The following is a 19,465-nucleotide window of genomic DNA, read 5'->3' on the forward strand; positions in this document are numbered from 1 at the left end:
CCATATGATCACACTACTAACTACAAGGCTAGCTTACTAACTACAACAATTGCATTAGTAATGCATTAATGTGCCGCACCTTGTCGTCAAAACAAGTAACACGGAGATCCCTGTGCCTTCGATACAACTACGCCTCTGACTACAATCAAAACTAAGTTTAATTCATATGTACATAGCAGTAGACACCTCCTTTAGCCACGACACGTGAACATAAAGGCGGAACGGCTTCCCAGTCATGTGACAAGGGTGAGCATACTGAATGACGTATGAAGTCAGTGCCTTTCCCCTGCAAAGAAAAGATGTTTAACAAGAGGCTAGTTTTTTTATCCACTTCCATTTATAACGACAGCTTTTGCATGTGCTGTGTTTTTTGATTGTCAAACATCGTGTGTCAAGGAAGAATTTGGATGCAATCCACTTACCTGTTTATTATTTGCTTCTTGTTTCCATGGTAAATGACAGTAATGACGGTGCTAGACAGTCGTGTCTAACAATGCAGTTCAGTGTGACTAACCCTGCCCGTCAACTCAACGAATAGCTTAAAACCTCCTTGGTCTTAGTGGATAAAGTAGTTCCTGGGTCCTGCTACTTTTACAGTTAAGTCATTTTGGAATTGATGCTCATTTTTTGTTTGACAAATCAAATATTTCAAACAGAACTCCCATCCACCGACCTTAAGCTCAAATTCGTATTTCCACGATTGACCAGCAGAGGGAATACAGTTCTATTTTCCGTATATTGATCAAGACTATGAAACAAATTCCAGAAAGACATATTTATACCACACCTTTTAACGGCGGCATCGTGCCCAACCTGGATAACAGCGCAATTATTTTAATTTATAACTGATGAAATTATTGAAAGAAACTGAGGAATATCAAGTAGAAAAAAAAAACATTTATTTTAAAACAATGTATAAATATTTCAAACAGTTCCACACGACCACACATGCAATACAGCAAATATAAAAGATTACCAATAACTGTTTACAAGCATACTTTCCCCCCTCAACACAGTAATGGCTATGCCGTAGCAAATGACTTAATCTACTGTACACTGAATGGTACTGCTGGACTAACATCTTTCTAACACGTGCGATTTGCACCATTGAACCTATGCTAGTAAAGGTAGCATCAGCCAATAAGAGATTTCCCGTTCAAAACCAAGCATTCCATTCACAATATCAGGGGAGGAAGAAGTTTAAATTGCAGTTATTGCCCCAAATTAGGAATAAACATTTTATTCCAGTACCATGCCTGGACATACACACATTTCTTTAAATGAATGCTGGCCTTTGTAGTTTTTAATAAGAACTGGGACAGGAAGAGTACCCTTGCTGTGGACAGCCTGGCTGTCCTCCCCATGCAGTACAATGTTGGGGGCTCGCGCCCGGACTCTGTCCTTATTAGAGACGCCTCAGTCTCTGCGGGGGGCCCTCAGTCTCACATGGGGGGGTGAGTCAGGTGGGGGGGCCCTTTTAATATCTATCCCTCCATTTCCCTTTGGAGTGAGCGGCCGAGTATCAGCCGTTCGTGGCAGACGCCCCCGGGGGGGTCTTTGTGCGGCTCTCCCTTTCCGAACAGAGCCAGCGTGCTTCAGGGAATAAAGGGGACAGGAGGGAGCAGTGGTCTGACAGTCTTTCAGTCGCGTGTATCCAAGCCTCAGATCTCTGTGGTGGGGCCCCTCCAACCGCGGGGACAGAGAACGATCCCTAACCTTCTGTGGACCCTGCTGGACCTGTCAACACCGGCAGTCTAGTGAAAGACAAAGAGAGAGAGGGAGAGAGAAAAAGAGACAGAGAGAGGGAGAGACAGAGGGGGGGGGGAGAGAGGGATAGAGAGACAGAGAGAGGGAGGCACAGAGGGGGAGAGAGAGCAAAAGAGAGAGAGACAAAGTGAGAGAACACTGATGAATAAAAACAACCACAAAGGCCTGCCCTACTTTCCTGCATCAAAGTTTTCACCAAACTCATTGATTTTGCCCGCTGCTCCAACTGATCTCTGTCCAATAGCAGTTACAGTGCCTCATTACACTGCTAGTCACAAACCCTGGGCTACAGCTGGCACTAAGCAGATGTGGTCATAGCAACAACAAAAAAACACATCAATAATGATGATGCACAACTTGACATCTATAAAAGTTCTTATCTCAGAAAGCTGCATTATATCTCATTAAAGCATTAATAGTCCCTGCATAAATACAAATATGTGGATTTACCAGCAGACTGGACAGTCTTAGTGTAATGGTACTTCTGAACAATTCACCAGCCAATAGCCCAATTCATGTCTCTTGCTATAAGACTCAGAGATAGCAGTATAACAAGGTTTTAAATAATGTACTTGTATGTATTTTAATATCTAAGAGAGCAGGCAGGCAGTGGACACCAAGGGGGAGGGGCATGTATCAGGGCAGAAACACAATAAATAAAGCAAAAATGTACTACTCTAACACTCTGAACACGCAGAAAATAGCACAGGCAGCGAACACCACAGGGTCCTTACCGGCAGACCGCTCCCTCGGAGAGTCAAAGTCATCCCGCTCTTCATCCTCTTCTTTACCTGCGGACCGCGAGAGAATTAGCAGATTAGCACACTGTTGCCCGCGGTTATGACAACTTTCAAAAGGGCTGTGTGTGTGTGTATGAGCCCATATGCGAGTGCTCATGTATGAGCACATGTGTGTGTGCAAGTGAGTGAATGTGAGTGAGAGAGAGAGAGACAGAGAGAGAGAGTGACTGAGTGAGTGTGTGTGCATGTGTGTGAGTGCATGAGAGAGTGAGTGACTGCACGTGTGTGTGAATGAGTGAATGAGCGGGTGAGTCTGTGTGTGTGTTTGAACCCGGACACACAGCCCATGTGCAGACGGTCCCGCCCCTCACCGCTGCCGTTGACGCCCCCCGCCTCCTGGCAGCAGATCTCATTGGCCAGCCGCTGCAGGTACTGGGGCAGGTGGGTGTACTCGTCGCCGTAGGAGATGACCTTGATGCCCTTGTCCAGCATGTTGTCGCGCAGCTTCTTGAACTCGCTCACGTCCTCGCGCCGCACCAGCATGAAGTGCTCCAGGTCCGACTTGTTCTTCACCGCCTCCAGGAAGAGCGCCTGGAAGGTGGTGTCCTCCACCGTCCGCCCGCAGCCCAGGAACAGGAAGGACTTAGTCTCGTACAGCTTCTGGATCTCCCTCTGAAAACACACACGCGCGCGCGCGCACACACACACACACACACACAGTACCCCACCATCAAATCAGACCATGACCCCCTAGGGATAATCTACGACCTAAAGAAAGTCTGATGACCAATCAGGATGTGCCTTTCATCTCCAGCTTGTTATTCTTCCAATCAGTAACGCTGTCTGATATGAAAAGGGAAATGAAGGTAATCCATGGGTACATGTTACCTTCCCACAGATGCAGGTGCAGCACAAGCTGCTGAGTCATGGACCTACGGTACTAAGATGGTGGGAAGAGCTTCAAACATGGCGGATATGGCGGCCGGCTGCCCTCACCATGACCTCGGTGTTCCGCAGGACGTTCTGGTAGCCGGCGGGATGCAGCACGATGCCGCTGGGGTTGGTGTAAACGCCGTGGATGTGCAGCACGCTCATCCTGCGCTTCCCCTGCGCCCACTCCAGCACCTACACACACACACACACGCGCATACACAGGACACACACAGGACACACACACACACACATGCGCATACACACACACACACGCACGCATACGCATACACACATACACACACACACACACATGCACACACACACAGGGGAACACGTCACTCAAGGCAGAGCCCCCAATGGCTTTGGAGGCCAACCTGCATTGACTGACCCAACAAAGACATACACACAATCAACACGTCTAAGGGCTCATCCAGGAGCTTCAATACCTCAAGAAACCCAATCAGTGGATCTGAAGGAAACTTGACAAATGGCATCACACTCTGAATATCTCCTTAGAATTAGAGAGACAGAGAGCAATTCTACTGCTTGAATAGGGCATCCATTAATCCATTTATCTAATTGTGGGTGGGTTTAACCAATCCAATTTGTGGGAGGAGTTAACTAGACTAATTAGTGAATGGACTTATGAGAGTAAATACGGACGTGGACTTTATCAGGTTGAATAAAGTCTAGTAAAGGTGGGGCCCGTACGGCACCTTCTTCTCGTCGGTCAGGTCCAGGGACTCCAGGCGCGCCCCCTGGTGGGCGGAGTAGAGCTCCAGCAGGTTGTCGAAGTTGGTGGTGAGGACCAGCGCCCCGCTCTCCATCAGCTGCAGGACGGAGCTGAGCAGGTGCTTCCCCGCGTGCTCCATCTTGCACTCCAGGTCGTCGAACACCTCGTACAGGCAGTCCTTGAAGAAGGTGGAGCGGACGTTGTCCGTGCGCTGGGGGGGGGCAGAAAGAGTCAGACTGGGCGTACGTGATGGGGTGTGCCTTTCCTGGAGAGTCACACAGCTCTGAAACTTTTTAAGTAACTTTTTTTTTAAGTAAGTTTTTTTTCACCCTTTTTGGACTGTCCAGTGTTATTTACCAGCTGTGGTCATTGCTGTAGTCTTCACTATCAGCTTGGGTACACAAGCACACACTCTCAGTTGAACACTGAACACACACAAGAACACACTCTCTACTGAACACACACAATCACACGCTCTCTACTGAACACACATAAGCACACACTCTCTACTGAACACAGAGCACACACAAGCACCTGCACGCTCTTCAATGAACACACACAAGCGCACGCTCTCTACCAAATCATGTGATGTGAACCCGCTGCCTCTTCTCCCACCACCATTTATCCTGTTCATCTTGAATGTGTTGAGTCTGAGGAAAACCTTTAATATGCAGCTAGGTTAAGCAGACTGTCTGACTGACCAGCAGGGGTCACCGATGAACAATGAAACACATCACCCTGGGCCACTGAACCCCCTCCCTCCCTGGATGACACCAAGGCCAACTATGCACGTTGCCCAGTGGGGCAGCCGGCCACAATCAGCAGTGACACAGCCAGGCCCACCCACACACTGGAACACCGCCTTACCGCTAAATGCCCATTCTTTTTTTTAAAGATGGAGCTGCAGGCACCCTTCAAAGACAGGGAATAACAGGCAGAACATTTCTGATGAACGGATAAGGTCTGAGTTCCAGTTGGGGGGTTTTTGAGCATTAAACGTGTGGACACAGAGGATGGGAATGTAAACTTGTCGAGACCAGTGGAACTGAGATAAGGGAGGTAGAGAAAACTCTGAAACTATGCACGCGATTGTGAGCTTTTAGTGCATTTTGTTGACGAGTTGCTCTAATCGCTGGCGCCATTCTGATATCCTTAGAATCCTGTATAAATACCAAAACAACAGCAGACTCTGCTATTATCACACTGACACCGTGTACACTTACAGAGTTTTATATCCGGGGCCGGTCTATAAAAGACAGGCTCCTAAATCTCACCACAGGCACTGTTTCTCTATGTGTGCAGGTGTAGGAGTGCACATGCGTGTTGGTTTGTGTGTCTGCTCAACAGATGTTTGTTTTTTGTTTATAGTTTTTGTGAATGCCTGTTTCTTTGTGTTTTTACAGCAGATACATCCTGGGAAACTGAACACATGTATATATACTAAAGAACATGTGTGTGCATGTATATATACTAAACAATGTGTGTGTGCATGCGTATACGTGGATGTTCATGTGTGTGTATGCGTATGTGTGGATATGCATGTGTATAAATACTAAAGAACATACATGTGCATGTACATGCGTGGATGTGCATGTGTGTGCAGGATTATGTACACTGTGTGCATTCGTACACGCGCGCGGTCGGTCACTCACAGGCGAGAGTTTCTGGATGAGGTCGTGCGCCACGTGCACCAGGTTCTTGTCCTCCTGCAGGCTCTTCTGGAAGCGCCGGCTCTCCTCCTCCTCCAGGAGGTCGAAGTCGTCCGCGGCGTCCAGCAGGGCCTGGATCAGCCCCTTCCAGGAGCGCAGCGCCGGGACCTGGGGCGCCACCGCCGAGCTGATGCCTGTCCCGATCACCAGCACCAGCTCCGGGGCCCGCTTGGTCTTCAGGCTGGGCAGCAGCTTCCTGTGGGTGACAGAAGCCACATGCTCACAGTGCCAGCATACAGAAATATTCTGTCCATCTCTTCTAAAAGCCTTCACTACAGTGCATGGAGGACCATGGTATCACCCTTCTTTGGTAAACCAAAATAATAATCACCAAAATTTGAATAAACAAACAAACAACAACAACATTATTATTATTATTATTATTATTATTATTATTATTATTATTATTAACAATAATTTTAAAATACTGAAAATACATCAAAGCTAGCTCCTAGTAGCAGTTTGGCAATTTTATTTATCATATTTTGAAACAGTGTCCGGTCATAACCTTGCTTTAGCCACTGGCTAAGCTCTTTACAACGGCCATCTGTCCGTGTCAAGCTTATTTTGATCAACGTAACGGAAATACAGATTAGGAGACAAAGCGTGGGTCCGCGGCGGGCTGGAGCACCTGGGCTTTTTGCCGTTGGACTCGACGTCATCCTGGGCGGGCCGCTTTTCCCTCTTCACGGTCACCACGGAGGCCATCCAGCTCCTGAGTCCACAGACAAGCGCGTCACCCACAGCCCTGGCAGCCACAGACAATTCCCGGCAAGGACTAGTCAATATGTCCGCGCTCCACAACTCAAGCTTTTTATATGGCGCAAGGGTGCGACACGGTAGCCTACTATATCACCGTCAAATAGGCTGCCAGGCGAAATGTGCCAAATCGGTAGGGTGATTTCTCATGGGATTGTCTTAATAGCGACGTGAGCTCAAGTTCTTGTTTTCACGCCTGAAAAAAATTTACACTGCAAGGCGTTTTGTTATTTTTGGCTCTTGCACAGTTGATTAAACTAATGTGTTTGAATCAGAATGAATAGTATACGCGGCACATTTGAGGGGATGCACGTTTTTGCCCGGTATTATGACCGTTTGTTATTCTCCTCTACAATGCCGTTTTCGGAAACACTGAACAACTCCGTGCTTAGCTGCATCGCAATGCGCAACTTGTAAAATATCAAAGAAAGCACTCATCAAAAACTCATATTCCTTAGTCTTTGTGTACTAAATGACCGGTACGAACGCGGAAGTTGTAAATTCCTCTTTGTTTCCCGAGTTACTCCCAGCCAGAGGCGTCAGTGTTGCCATATTTACCATATGTCAAAGTGGAAGACTTTTCACTGACTGGGCATTATCCAAAAGTATCCTAAGTTCAAGCAAGTCAGTAGTATGAGATTTTAAAAAATATATTTTAATATAGCGAGGCTGATTTTTAACTGTAATTAAGAAATGATGAACGTATCAATTACTATACTTGCTAAGCATTAACAACGTTGCACAGTTAGATGCACAGTTATGATAGAAAAATGTTTCTTGTAAACCAAGTTATCTTGGAACAGATGCAACTTCTGCCAACTTTAATATTTAAATATTCGTTTCCGGGCCAGTACATTTCCGTCTCTCCTTTCTCTGTTCCTGTTTTAAACTCAATACTATATAACGCTGATTGTCTCTCAAATGTAAACAGAAATTGCTACGAATTGGTGGCGCTATAAGGTTCTAACATTTTGTACACGGTAACCCTGTGGTCACCGTATGTGGTAGCAAGAAACTTTATAATAGGATGACTAACTAGATAGCCAACTGTTCGTGCAGAATAAATGTTTCGTGTGCGGGTGTTTGCGTGTTAATCTTGACAATGCCTTCTATTTTCATATTAGGCAATATTCCTTACTAAAGACAAAGTAAGCAACAAAAGCCTGCTTGCTACAAATGACACCTTTGAGTTTTTGCTGTCTACCCAGCAAGTAAAAAAATTAATCTACTTACCACCCAGAAACTTCGGCAACAGGTTGTCTTTTAGCTATATACGCTGAAATAACGAGCTTCTTGTATAAAGCCTGTCAATTTTCTTCAGCTATTTCGATAGCTGCATCTTTTAGCAGATTCTTATTCATCTATACCATCGGTCAGCTTTCGGTCTATACTGACATGCTCTCGCCTCGTAATCACAGCTCGACAAACTGCCCAAAGCCTGATTCAGCTACGGCGTCCAGCAAAGGACAAACTAAATTATACCGGTAAACATCATGCTTGAGTGACGTCGCTATGTCTCAAAGAAAAGGTTAGTTTTTGGCACTCAATTGAATTAGTTAGGCTACGGGGTCTTCTATGAAACTCTGAGTTCAGTCCCCGAAATGGCACTGCACAGGACTTTTTGGTTACACACATATATATATTAGCAAATTAAGATAATACTCTCTATCAACTCAACAGTGCCAGTGTCATGGTTACATTGTTATCTTATATTCTGCAGTTAGGCCAGAATAGTGTTCACTGTTCTCGGCTAGAAATAGCTGTACAAAATAAGTATTGTACCTTACTGAACCCGTGTTCAGCAGTTGTCTACGACCATGAAATGCACTTTTTTTGTACGTCGCTTTGGATAAAAGCGTCTGCCAAATGAATGTAATGTAATGTAAAGAGTTTTTCCAGAACACTTGAACCAAATCTTAATGGGTCCTAACAATGGTAACACAAATATTTGTGATGTGTGCAATTTGGAAGTGTCCACATGTAAAAGACCTTGTTTTATTTATTAAAAAACCACCAGCAGGAAATGTGCAAACATGTATTGTCATTTGCAGTTTACAGTTTTATCTTAGCAAATATAACTTAAAATAGCTTTGCCTATAATCTTAATTTACTTGTATATCTTATAAGTTTCCTTTTTTTCCGCATTAGTTTACCAAAATGGAAAATCTTGCATCATAGTTTTTGTTTGGTTTACAAGTCAACTAGAATAATACAAGTACATGCAAAAAAAGTGTTTAAAATAAGGTGATGCAAATGGAGATGAGGCAAAACTGACAACACATCTTCGTACCCACAATACACTGTTTCTTTGGAAATTAGCCATTTGTAAAGAAGGACAGAAAACATGTCACCCAGTTTAATCCATTGGTTTATTTGACCACGTCATAACAACTCCAGCCCGCAACTGACAAAGTTGATCTCTCGGGCACTTTAAGCAGAAATCCATTCATTGGCATTAGATTTGAACAATAGTGATACTTTTTTCCCCCTTCTTCTTTCCCCAGACTAGACACCAAATGAAAATAAAAAATAGGAAACAAATCTCTTTCTGCAATTGCAAACCAAAGTATAAAAAGTATCATCTTCTCTTTTTCTCTCTCTCTCTCGCTCTCTGGCGGGATGCTCATCGCACGGGAGGTCTTTCAGTGCGCGGTGCTGAAAGGGCGCGCGTGTGTGTGTGTGTGTGAGCGTGTTGTGCGAGAAGAAGAAATTACGTTCGAGACAGGCCTCTGTTATCCAAGTCTTTCACCTGCGGGAGACGGGAGAGGAAGTCAGCGCTGAACACGACACGGACAAATAACCTCAAACGGACGGAGTGCAGTGAGTTCAGTCCTGACTGCGCACCAGTGGTTTTCAAATTACGACATTGAATATTTCCACACCCTGGCAGAAGTGGATAGGATGGTGCGATGCCTAAGACTTCTGTTGTTGCGGTGGCTGAACTGTGATTGAATTGTTATTCTGAGCCACCCACAATGCTCTGAGTCAGCCCATGCACCCGAGGCCACTGGACCTGAAGAAATCCTGGTGTTTTTGTAGTCTTTATATGACAACTCTAACCCCCTCATGTCATTCTTTTTTCAAGTAAAACAGTGAAGAATTACAATACAGAAGTTCTTATTGAGACTAATGGGTTTACTACTTCCTGGAAAAGTGGGCGGCGTCTGGCTTGCTAACCAGACATTAGTATACGGAGCTTGCAAAAGGAAAATAACTAGCACATACCATCACTCTTAGGTCAGAGATGCAGTTACAAATGACTCATGAATGAATCCTCATTGGATTTGTGCTCTGTAAGTGTTAGCGTGTGGTTGGATGGCGGCAACAGCCATGTGTACCTTGTATATCCTGACCAGCCAGTGCTCTGCGAGTGTTAGTGTGTGGTTTCAAGGTGGTAAAGGTCTTGTGTACCTTGTAGCCATCCTGACTAGCCAGTGCTCCGTGTTAGCATGTAGTTTGATTGTGGTAGAGGATTGTGTACCTTGTATATCCTGACCAGCCAGTGCTCTGTGGTGTAGGCCTCCTCCAGCACGTCCAGCTCAAAGTCCTTGTTGCCGATCTCGGCGTTCCTCACCCTGTCGTAACCAGGGGGGCGCTCTGGGAGAAAGATGAGACACCGGGGTCAGAATGAGCCACGTGGCGTAAGGTCAAACAGCCTTACTGGGTCATTTCAGCAGCATCTGGCATAGTAATATCAATACACACATACCCAGCCAGTCAGACTACACACAGATTTACCTTCAGCACATTTAGTGCACCACCCTGTTCTTTAAGTGTATGCAGTATAAAGGTCACAAACCCCCCCCCCCCCCACACACACACACACACAAGTCAATACTGACACGACTCCAGGATGCAGTACATTCATGCTCAACAGCCAGGATGACCACATATGGTCCACGACTCCAGGACCATATATGGTCATCCTGGCTGTAGAGCACCGAACTACTCCTCTTTAATGGAGCTGGGCTGAAAGGCACTGGGCTCCATCTTTTGGGCTGCGCTCCGGAAAGGGGCGGGGCTACTCACTGGCCTCGGTGTAGACCTGGCCGAAGCGGTAGTAGCACATCTTGTACATGAGGCAGTTGAGCAGGACGGGCGAGCCCTCGCGGTCCACGCGGAACTCTCCGGTAGGCGTGTAGTAGTCGTGCTCCTTGATGTGCCGCCCGGTGTCCGTGCTCCCGCCGATGCGCACCATCCACAGGAACTTGTTAATGTCTGCGAGACGGAGGTCGCGCACAGCACGGTGTTAATTAAACTCTGACAGAGCACGGGAGACACCCATGAGCTCCCACGGCCTTATGGGATATCTTCACAATGGAGGCATATCACAGTGCTCCAGTTCTCATATAATTTCATTACATTAATTAACTGCAGCTACATAATCAGATTTAGATCAACGCAGAGCTCTATGCCTTCTACCTTCACGCACAGGAGAGAAAGAGTAAAATTTGTTGCACCAAAACAAGAAGACTTTTTGTGGCACTGCACACAAAGCAAATGTCAGTTATTTTTCCAGAGGTGAAAAATCTGGTTTGACAGGTCTTATGAATAATTTACAATTGTTTACACGCATGCCACGTGCACACGTAACAGCAGGTGCCAGGTACATCATGTTTCTTTTTAATTTACTGACGTACCGTCCGACGAATACCCCGTCAGCCCGCCGAAGATCACCAGCACGTAGCTAACGTCCAGCTCCCGCATGATCTCGTAGGCTCGTTCCTCAGTGGAGGCCATGGCCTGTAGGGGGCGACAAATCCTCCTCAGTATAATGGCAGTTGGCACTCAGGGGGACGGTGCTAACGAGGTACGGCTCAGAGGACCGCTGACCTGGCCCACGCGGGAGATGTGAGTGTTGTTCCACGTGTTGTTGTCCACCAGGATGGTCCGGTTGGCCATGGCCGTTATCTGGTACCCGTAATCCCACCACGACATCACTTTGGCGTCCTGGAAACAGAGCGGAGAAAGGGGAGGCGACAAATCACAGTCAAGGAAACGTTCGATAGCCGAGGAAAAGGGGTGACGGCAACTTTCAACATCAAAAAACAGACAAGAAGCAGTGTTGCACAAAGACAGCTTTGAGCATAGTTCTGTGTTGTTAGCCAAACAATATGTTCAAATGGACTTAGAATTAAGATTCAAAATTAAATAAAAATTTGAATAAAATGACATGTACAATATGCAAATTGACTGTGCTGAATGACTTCCAGCTGAAAGAACCCAAGCCGCCTTCTGATTGGCCGGGAGGTGGTTCTCCTCCCGCTCACCTCGGGGGTGTTGTGCCTCAGCCAGTAGTAGGCCTCCCGGAAGTCGTCGAAGATGATGCGGCTGCCGTCGCCTCCGCGGGCAGAGAGCACGATGGAGGGGGAGGAGTAGGCCTCGCTGGTCACCCAGGTGGAGTGGAAGGTGTAGGTGATGAGGAAGAAGGCCATGACCAGGATCATCCCGCTGGCCACCTGCGGACGCACGGTCATGAGCCGTCAGGACGTATCACCGTCATGACATATTACCGTCAGGACGTATTACAGTCACGGCATATTACCATCATGACATATTACCGTCACGCTTTCCATGAAATCTGAAATCACTTCAGACCTCAGGAATAACCAGGTGAGGCGAGTTAAGTATCACTACATCTACTAATTTCTCCACTATCTTTGCTTCTATTAGGCCCTTTCTTTGTGCATACCAGCGTTCAAGCTTGACTATCTTTTGCAGTTCTGGAGAGCAATTGTTAAGGGGCGTGCGGTAAAGGGCGCCTCACCTCGTTCTTGATGGGGTAGGTGGAGTCCTGCTGCTTCTTGGTCTTCTTGTCGGGCCGGCTGATGTCCAGGTTCTTCATGTAGGTGGTGAGCACCTGGGACACGCCGATGCCCGACAGGATGCACATGACCGGGGCCAGCACCAGCATCAGACGCACCTGCGCGGGGGGGGACCAGTGATGTCACTCGCGTCGCCACGACAACCGCCAGCGCACCACGCTACACTACACTGTCTATAGCCACCACAATATACTGAACTTCATACTTTATTCAATGGGTATCAATTCTGAAACAGTTGTGAAATGGACAGTTACACCTGTCTACTACTTGACTCAAACCTAATAATACATGTAAAAATGAAGATAGCCACCCTTCTTTCCTAATTGTCATAAGTAGGTTGCCTTGATGCCGAACCGCTGGAATAAATGACCAACTATGCCTGAAACTACGGCAGGTTTTCCAGCGGCTACTGTAGCCTGCAGTAGCCTTACCATGACGGCAGAGAAGTACATGCTGGTGACTCCATACATGATGATGAAGATCCTGGCATCAGACAGGTTGTTGAAGCAGTAGTACAGCCCCACTGTGGAGAGAGAAAGAGACGCGTGAGCCAGAATGGCCGCTTCCTGCAGCACGGTTACCGCACAGCGCAGTGACGTGTGGCTTCTTACCGGGAAACATGAAGACCAGCAGCTGCAGGTCGAAGTAGTAGGAGGACCAGGTGGTGGGCTGGTGCTCGGACACGGAGGCGATGATGGGGATGTTGTTCTTGGCGTAGGAGGGGTCCAGCAGGGAGTAGAAGCGCCCCGTCCAGGGAGAGATTTTACCTGCGAACCGTACCCAAGTCACAGAGAGGCCATTCAACAATGCAGAGAGAAAGCATTAGCCACGAAGGAGGGGAAAGGCCAAGTTTAACCATGAACACCGCAGAATGTCATAGATCTCAAGTTCCCAAAATCCAAATGGGGGGAGGAACTGCTGGTACAAAAATACATTTTTTATACCAGTTCCACAATCTAAAATGCTTAAAAACCAGTAGGCCAGCCTTCACAACTGAAAACTTCACGTCTGAAAATGATGTCTTACCACTTCAATTTAAACTTTAATATTAAATTTTCAAATGAGGTACAAACTCAAAAGGAAGGAAGGGTTTGCAAGGCCCAGAGAGAGAGACAGAGCAGTAAAATCCCCATCTTAGTGAAAGGGCGCCACCTACCGGTCAGCATGAGAACTGTGCCCACGGAGAGCAGGGCGAAGCCAACCAGGGAGATGACGCTCTTGAAGAGGACCTCGAACTGCTGGGCGTTGAGCTTGCTCCGCAGGTAGTCCACGAAGGCGTGGATCTGGCACAGGCCGAAGACGCCGAAGGCCGCCATGTGCTCCGAGGACTGCACCGGCTGCCATGGTGACGGGAGAGGGAGGGGGGTATGGTCAGGTTAAAGTTTGATTTGCATTCAGCGGCTAAAGAAACGCTTGTCGGGGGTTAACGATGTGATTTCAGGCTAGCGGGCTATTCTGGGACAACCGCCACGCGTTGAGTGTGTCAACAATACGAAAGCAATCAATCCAGGATCAAAACATGCAGCCATATATTCCCACATCTTTAATCAAGAGAGCACGCTTGCACAGCTAATTTCATGAAAAAAAAAAATATATATATATATATATATACTGGGGGTTGAGCCAAGATCCACGCTTCACTGCTAAGCCAAAGTAATTTCTCCATTGAATCAGCACCCAAGAGGTGTGTGTTGCGCTCATACATTTTAAAAGGTGATCTCAGGCAGCAAAATGGCTAACGCCACTGTCTTTCCGCCGCACTGCATGATGGGACTTGCACTCACCTGGAACCCCACGAAGGAGATCTGCATGGAGAGCATGGTGCCCAGGCAGTAGACGGTGCAGTACGCCACGTAGATCCGGTGCGAGAACCGCCCCGTCAGCATCAGCACCAGCACGTGCAGCGGGATCAGGTTAATGAGGAACACGTAGCCGCCCCAGGAGGACACCTGCCAGCGCGCATTCCGATTGGACGATAGGAGGGACAGAAGAGAGGACAGTGTTAAACCTGCCGTATCATTGGTCACTTTCTCAGACCAGTCGTTTATGCATTTAGGATCCTTCTACATCACTGCATCAACAGCAATAAAAGGTTTTCATATATATATCAAAGTATTTAACAAAGTTTTTATGTACATGTTTTCATAGCAAATTAACTGTACCGTACTTTTGTAATCAGTAATATTGTTGCCCAAGAAGAAAGGATGCATACAGTAACTGGTGTCAATGTAACATTCAAAAGAGCACAATGCTGACACAAAATACATGACCCAGAATTTGTTACATTCAGAAGATACCAGTGAACCACATGAATGCAGAATAACACTTCTGCAGCTCAGAATCATTCTTACTAGCAGCCCCTGCAGGCAGGAGATCACCATTAAAGCCAACTGTGCGTCCAACAACATTAAAGAATATCAATCAAAACTACTAAAAGTATCAGTCAGTTTTCCCCGACGCACGCGATTTTGTATGACTGCGTGTGCTTGTTCATAGCCCCGCACCAGTTCTACATCCATCGTTTAGCCCTGAACTCACCATGTAGAAGTAGGCCAGGGCACAAATGGAGGACCAGTAAATGGAGCCCGTCTTCACTGCTTTGATCCACATGTAGTAAGTCAGCAGCATGCAGAAGATGGCGATCCCTGGAACACAGGACACGGGAGAATGAGGGCTAACAAACAAGGAACGGTGCGGAACGCCCCTTTTCCGGAACGTTCCGTGATGGGAGGAGCCGCAAATTGCCGGTGCTCGTACCTTCGTTGTCGTAGGAACCGGCAACGGAACGGGATATGTACCCGGGAACCACGGCGATCATGGCCGCGGCCAGGAGCCCGGCGCCGGCATCCTGGAGGACAAGGACATTTATTTGTTCATAACAACACCATCTCAGAGCTCGTCCATTATGAGCTGAAAGAGAAAACTGACCCCAGTTTCTAAGTCAGTGTTCTAGAATCCCACTGCTTTCAGTTACCAGTAGTGATTGTTACATCAGCCTTAGAATGTTCAGGCTGAGAGCATTCTAATAGCTAGTGATCACATTAGTGATCTAACATCTTAAAGCAGGTCTGCCCACCCCTGTTCCTGGAGATCAACCGTCCTGACGGTTTTCAATTCAACCATAATTTGACACACCTGACTGTACTAATTAGCAGCTCATCGAGATCTCTAGTTGTTGAATGAGGTGTGCTTTGTTAGGGTTAGAGTGAAACCCTACAAGACAGTAGATGTCTAGGAACTTGGTTGGGCAGCCCAGCCTTAAAGGGTTAAAAACCCCCCTCAGGGCCTGACCTGCTATACATTTAATGAGAGCATGACAACAGGCAGCAGGAAGTAGCCTGTAAGACTCATCGGGAGGCTTCTAAGTGAAATCACACACGTGCCGAGCTGTGCCGCACCTTCAGCTCCTTGGTGAAGTGGTAGGTGACGATGGCGGTGAAGGAGGAGAAGAGGGGAGCCAGGAAGACGCAGACGTTGCGGATGTCGATGGTGATGTGGAAGAAGTGCAACACGTGGTAGAGCAGGGCCGAGGTGATCATCAGGCCTGGAGGGCAAAGGGGGGAGGAGTCAGCTTCAATATGCTAAAGCTAACGCTAACACACCAGCTCCAACACAGGCCTGGAGCAACATCTGTCCTTAACTCAGACTGACTCAATTTTTGTATCTTAGTCACAAAAACGGATTTACAAGGCAACTTTAGTGAGTGCTGAGCACTACTACAAAACACTGAACAAACGTTGGTGCAGATAAAATTAAGACGTGCATACAACTTTGAAAAGGACTAATGCTGGTTGAATACAGGCCACAGGTCACATGACAGACAGCTCAAAAAATTTCAGACTGCAAAGCAAGTCAGCACTGGCACACTCAAGGCAGTCATCTCAAAGTCTCACCCCTACGCCAGAACTTACAATCTCACAAAGCCAGCCGCTGCATTCATTCCTAATGAATCAGCTTCAATGTGCTCGCTAACCGAGAGTCAAGGCCAACCCATGAAGGAGGAGTTAGCTGCAGCACTCTTTCACAAAAAACTGTTAGGTCACAATTTCCTGAATAATCGCCAATGCTCTCTCACACCCTAACTCACACCTCAATCTCTCACACCCAGCTCGAACTCTCACAGACACACAGCTCAATCTCTCAAATTCAGTACCAACACTCTCTCACAGACACACCTTAATCACACACAGTTCCAACATCCCCTCACAGACACACACTTCAACCTCTTAAACTCAGTTCCAACACTCACCCAGTTAAACACACATCAATATCCCACACTTCACTCTAACTCTCACACACAGTGCAGTCATACAGTCAGCCATGTGCACTTCTGCACATGGAAACACTTCCTAGCGAATACCATTTGCAGTCTGTACATGCCCATAAAACAAACCCACACAGTTATACAGCACAGTTTCCTCCAGCACTCTCCTACACTAGATATAGCTCCAATACACCCACACAACAATAGAACAATTAGGTCTGGCATAAGGCAGTAACACACTCCACTCCAACCCTCCAGTGCTTTGCAGTACCAGAGCAGCAACTCATCCCTAAAACTGCAGCTCTACCAAAGAGATACAGTATAAAACGCCAACATGCAACCATAATTGAACTAAAGTTCCAACAGATAAGAGAACGGGGTGTCATTGTACCCCATTGTGGGCGGAGCTATGGTGCACTGCCAATCAATTACCCGTTTTAACCAATCCATTGGCAGTACTCTCCAAATCAACTGGTCACTGAACATATTAGAGATCCAGCCATTTTGAGGTTCATGAAACCTCACTGTCCCATTGCACAATGTGTTCCTACATCTTATCTCAATGGAAGAGGTTCATCCCACTGGTCAACAGAACAATGCATATCATAGACTAAAAAAATCATGTACTGGATTATTCAACTCTCTTGTGTCCTTGGTGATGCCAAGCAGACTGTGTCCATGGAAACCTGAGAATTCAGGACGTGTAGCCAGTTTAATTCATACCAGGATAAATTGTGCCACCAATGATCCTGCCCAGAGGGTACCATGCCCGGTCGTCAAACCAGTTATGGAATTTGTAGAAGCCCTCTTCTGCCAAAAAACGGGTTGTCCGGTAGTTGAAATACCTAAGAGTGAAAGGGGAAAAAATGAACAAAAACACTTGGCCTATTTCAACATCCTCTGAGTCTATTTCACTGACATTTCCCTTTTTATTCACCACGTTAAGACTATGCTAAAATAAGTGAGGACTGGCTCTAACAATAAAAAGTCTCTTAAAAACACACATACACACACACGCATGCACGCACACAGAAGAAAAAGAAGGAAAGCTTACGGATCAAACTCGTGGATAACACTCTCGAACCTCAGCACTGAGAACAGCCTGGTGGAGAAGGCTATTGACGGAGGGGGGAAAAAAAGAACATTTAATTCCATCTCCCTGGCACAGAGAGACATTGTTTACACCACTCAAAGCTAACATGGAGACATGCAAATTACAAACAGAAAAATACAATAAGGTCTCAGACACTCAAGTCACACGTTAATACAATGACAATGTGTGGGGAGTCCATGTCGTGTAACCGGTCCTGACTGAACAGAGGCGGGGTCACACTCACAGAGGATGGCAGCCATGGAGAGGATGAGCAACTTGAGCAGCGTGTCCTGCTTCTCGTAGGACAGCCGCAAAAAGCCCAGCTTGGTCATCTTTGCGAGGGGGGGAGGGAGGACCAACCTTAGATACCTTCAGAAAAATAGGACCACAGACACACAGCTGCGTCACCATAGCAACCAAGACTACTCAAATTCAGTACAGACAGTGGGCCGGTTAAAGCATAACTTCAGGGCAGTTTGCCCTGTGTGTGTGTGTGTGCGTGCATATGTGTGTGGTAGTGTGTGTGTGGTGGGGGGGATAGGTGTTTCTAATGAAGTCCTGCGTGGAACCATCTTGCTGAAGCCGTCAGCATCATCATCGTGTTTCTTCATTCATGAAATGGCACCATGCTCAAGAACAATTTAGCTAGTACAATTTCACCGTGCATAAGCCGTGGTTTAAAACGAGGCTAACACGCTTCCTGAGTCCATAAGCACCATATACTGACGTGGACTTCCGGTCTTATTCGTACGTTAGGTGAATGTTTTCCACTTTTAGCTTTGTTGTAGAAACAAATGGAATCGACGTCACTGTATCAGTGCAACCGTAATTAGCTAGTTGGTCAAGTACAAAATATTTGGCAGGGTAACTGACAAACGTCAGAATGAACCGCGCTACACCAAAAACGAGTCGCTGACGTGCAAGTATCATTGAGTTGAGACTAAACACATGACCTTAAGGTGACGGGATCAAGTTCAAGTCACCGCAGTCAATCGAGATGTAAATCGAACGTGAAGAAAATCAGGAAAGTGTTCCTATTTAAATGTTACTGGAGAGTCAACGTTAGCTAGGTAAGCAGCGCTCAAAACCTAACTGAAAATGTGACTGATGTCATAGGAGTCTACGTAGGCAACATAACTACCTCACTATGTTTTTAGACAGTTTGACGGAACCTGGAAGGCTAAAAACATCGTTATTTACACCCCAGTCAACATTTGCTTATTGCCTCCAGTAAACATTATCTAGCTATGTAACAGTTACTGCTAACGTTACTACTAGCCAACGTTAGCTGACAAGATGCTGGTCTAGACAGTCAACAAGAAGCCTCTAGCATCTGCTGACAATAACCAATGTTCGAGCAACAGTATCACAGATTTTGCACATCTATGTTCAACTGGTTTCTAGAGGTAGAAACAATGAAAGTTGCCTAGTTTTCTGAATTACCTTCTTTCATTCGCGACTCTCACCCACTTCTCTTCTGCTTACAAGCACACTTTTCCACACACAAACCGTGGAGCGCTTTCAGCCCCGCCCGACCGAACCACAGCATGTGCTTATTGGCTACACACTTTCTTTCAGGTCCCTGTGCCTTTTCTTATTCGTTGAAGGGTCGTCAATCTAAATTCGACCAGGCGTGTCTCAA

General features: G+C 46.6%; 2 protein-coding genes across 3 annotated transcripts; both read right to left on the reverse strand.

Moving 5' to 3' along the window:
* Positions 1-877: 877 nt before the first annotated feature.
* Positions 878-8,096, reverse strand: LOC118236770 (protein FAM118B-like). 2 transcript variants are annotated; one of them, XM_035435387.1, is made up of 8 exons: positions 7,875-8,096; positions 6,514-6,630; positions 5,826-6,078; positions 4,157-4,384; positions 3,504-3,632; positions 2,879-3,179; positions 2,502-2,558; positions 878-1,754 (listed from the first exon to the last, which is right to left on the reverse strand). In XM_035435387.1, the coding sequence occupies exons 2-8, from the start codon at positions 6,588-6,590 to the stop codon at positions 1,741-1,743; spliced, it is 1,059 nt and encodes a 352-aa protein (XP_035291278.1). In that variant the 5' UTR covers positions 6,591-6,630; positions 7,875-8,096; the 3' UTR covers positions 878-1,740. The 2 variants fall into 2 exon arrangements, with proteins under 2 accessions (XP_035291278.1, XP_035291277.1); XM_035435386.1 differs by having other exon boundaries at positions 6,514-6,597; positions 7,875-8,095.
* Positions 8,097-8,991: 895 nt separating this feature from the next.
* stt3a (STT3 oligosaccharyltransferase complex catalytic subunit A) lies at positions 8,992-19,358 on the reverse strand. The gene is made up of 18 exons (XM_035434968.1): positions 19,267-19,358; positions 18,068-18,192; positions 17,785-17,845; positions 17,454-17,575; positions 15,865-16,010; positions 15,224-15,314; positions 15,005-15,111; positions 14,251-14,415; positions 13,623-13,803; positions 13,078-13,233; positions 12,898-12,989; positions 12,409-12,564; positions 11,912-12,100; positions 11,475-11,591; positions 11,282-11,384; positions 10,671-10,859; positions 10,123-10,238; positions 8,992-9,390 (listed from the first exon to the last, which is right to left on the reverse strand). The coding sequence occupies exons 2-18, from the start codon at positions 18,153-18,155 to the stop codon at positions 9,352-9,354; spliced, it is 2,118 nt and encodes a 705-aa protein (XP_035290859.1). The 5' UTR covers positions 18,156-18,192; positions 19,267-19,358; the 3' UTR covers positions 8,992-9,351.
* Positions 19,359-19,465: the final 107 nt, after the last annotated feature.

The sequence above is a fragment of the Anguilla anguilla genome, chromosome 9, assembly GCF_013347855.1.
Source record: "Anguilla anguilla isolate fAngAng1 chromosome 9, fAngAng1.pri, whole genome shotgun sequence".
In the NCBI taxonomy this organism is placed as follows: Eukaryota; Metazoa; Chordata; class Actinopteri; order Anguilliformes; family Anguillidae; genus Anguilla; species Anguilla anguilla.

Excerpts from the sequence above, each read along its gene's own strand:
- stt3a (XM_035434968.1), bottom strand. The coding sequence starts at position 18,155 with ATGACCAAGCTGGGCTTTTTGCGGCTGTCCTACGAGAAGCAGGACACG. Across the intron at positions 14,416-15,004 it reads CCCTGGCCTACTTCTACATG|GTGTCCTCCTGGGGCGGCTA; the intron begins GTGAGTTCAGGG and ends GCGCGCTGGCAG. Across the intron at positions 10,860-11,281 it reads GACGGGGTATTCGTCGGACG|ACATTAACAAGTTCCTGTGG; the intron begins GTACGTCAGTAA and ends TCCGTCTCGCAG.
- LOC118236770 (XM_035435387.1), bottom strand. The coding sequence starts at position 6,590 with ATGGCCTCCGTGGTGACCGTGAAGAGGGAAAAGCGGCCCGCCCAGGAT. Across the intron at positions 6,079-6,513 it reads TCCAACGGCAAAAAGCCCAG|GAAGCTGCTGCCCAGCCTGA; the intron begins GTGCTCCAGCCC and ends TGTCACCCACAG. Across the intron at positions 2,559-2,878 it reads GGGGGGCGTCAACGGCAGCG|GTAAAGAAGAGGATGAAGAG; the intron begins GTGAGGGGCGGG and ends CGCGGTCCGCAG.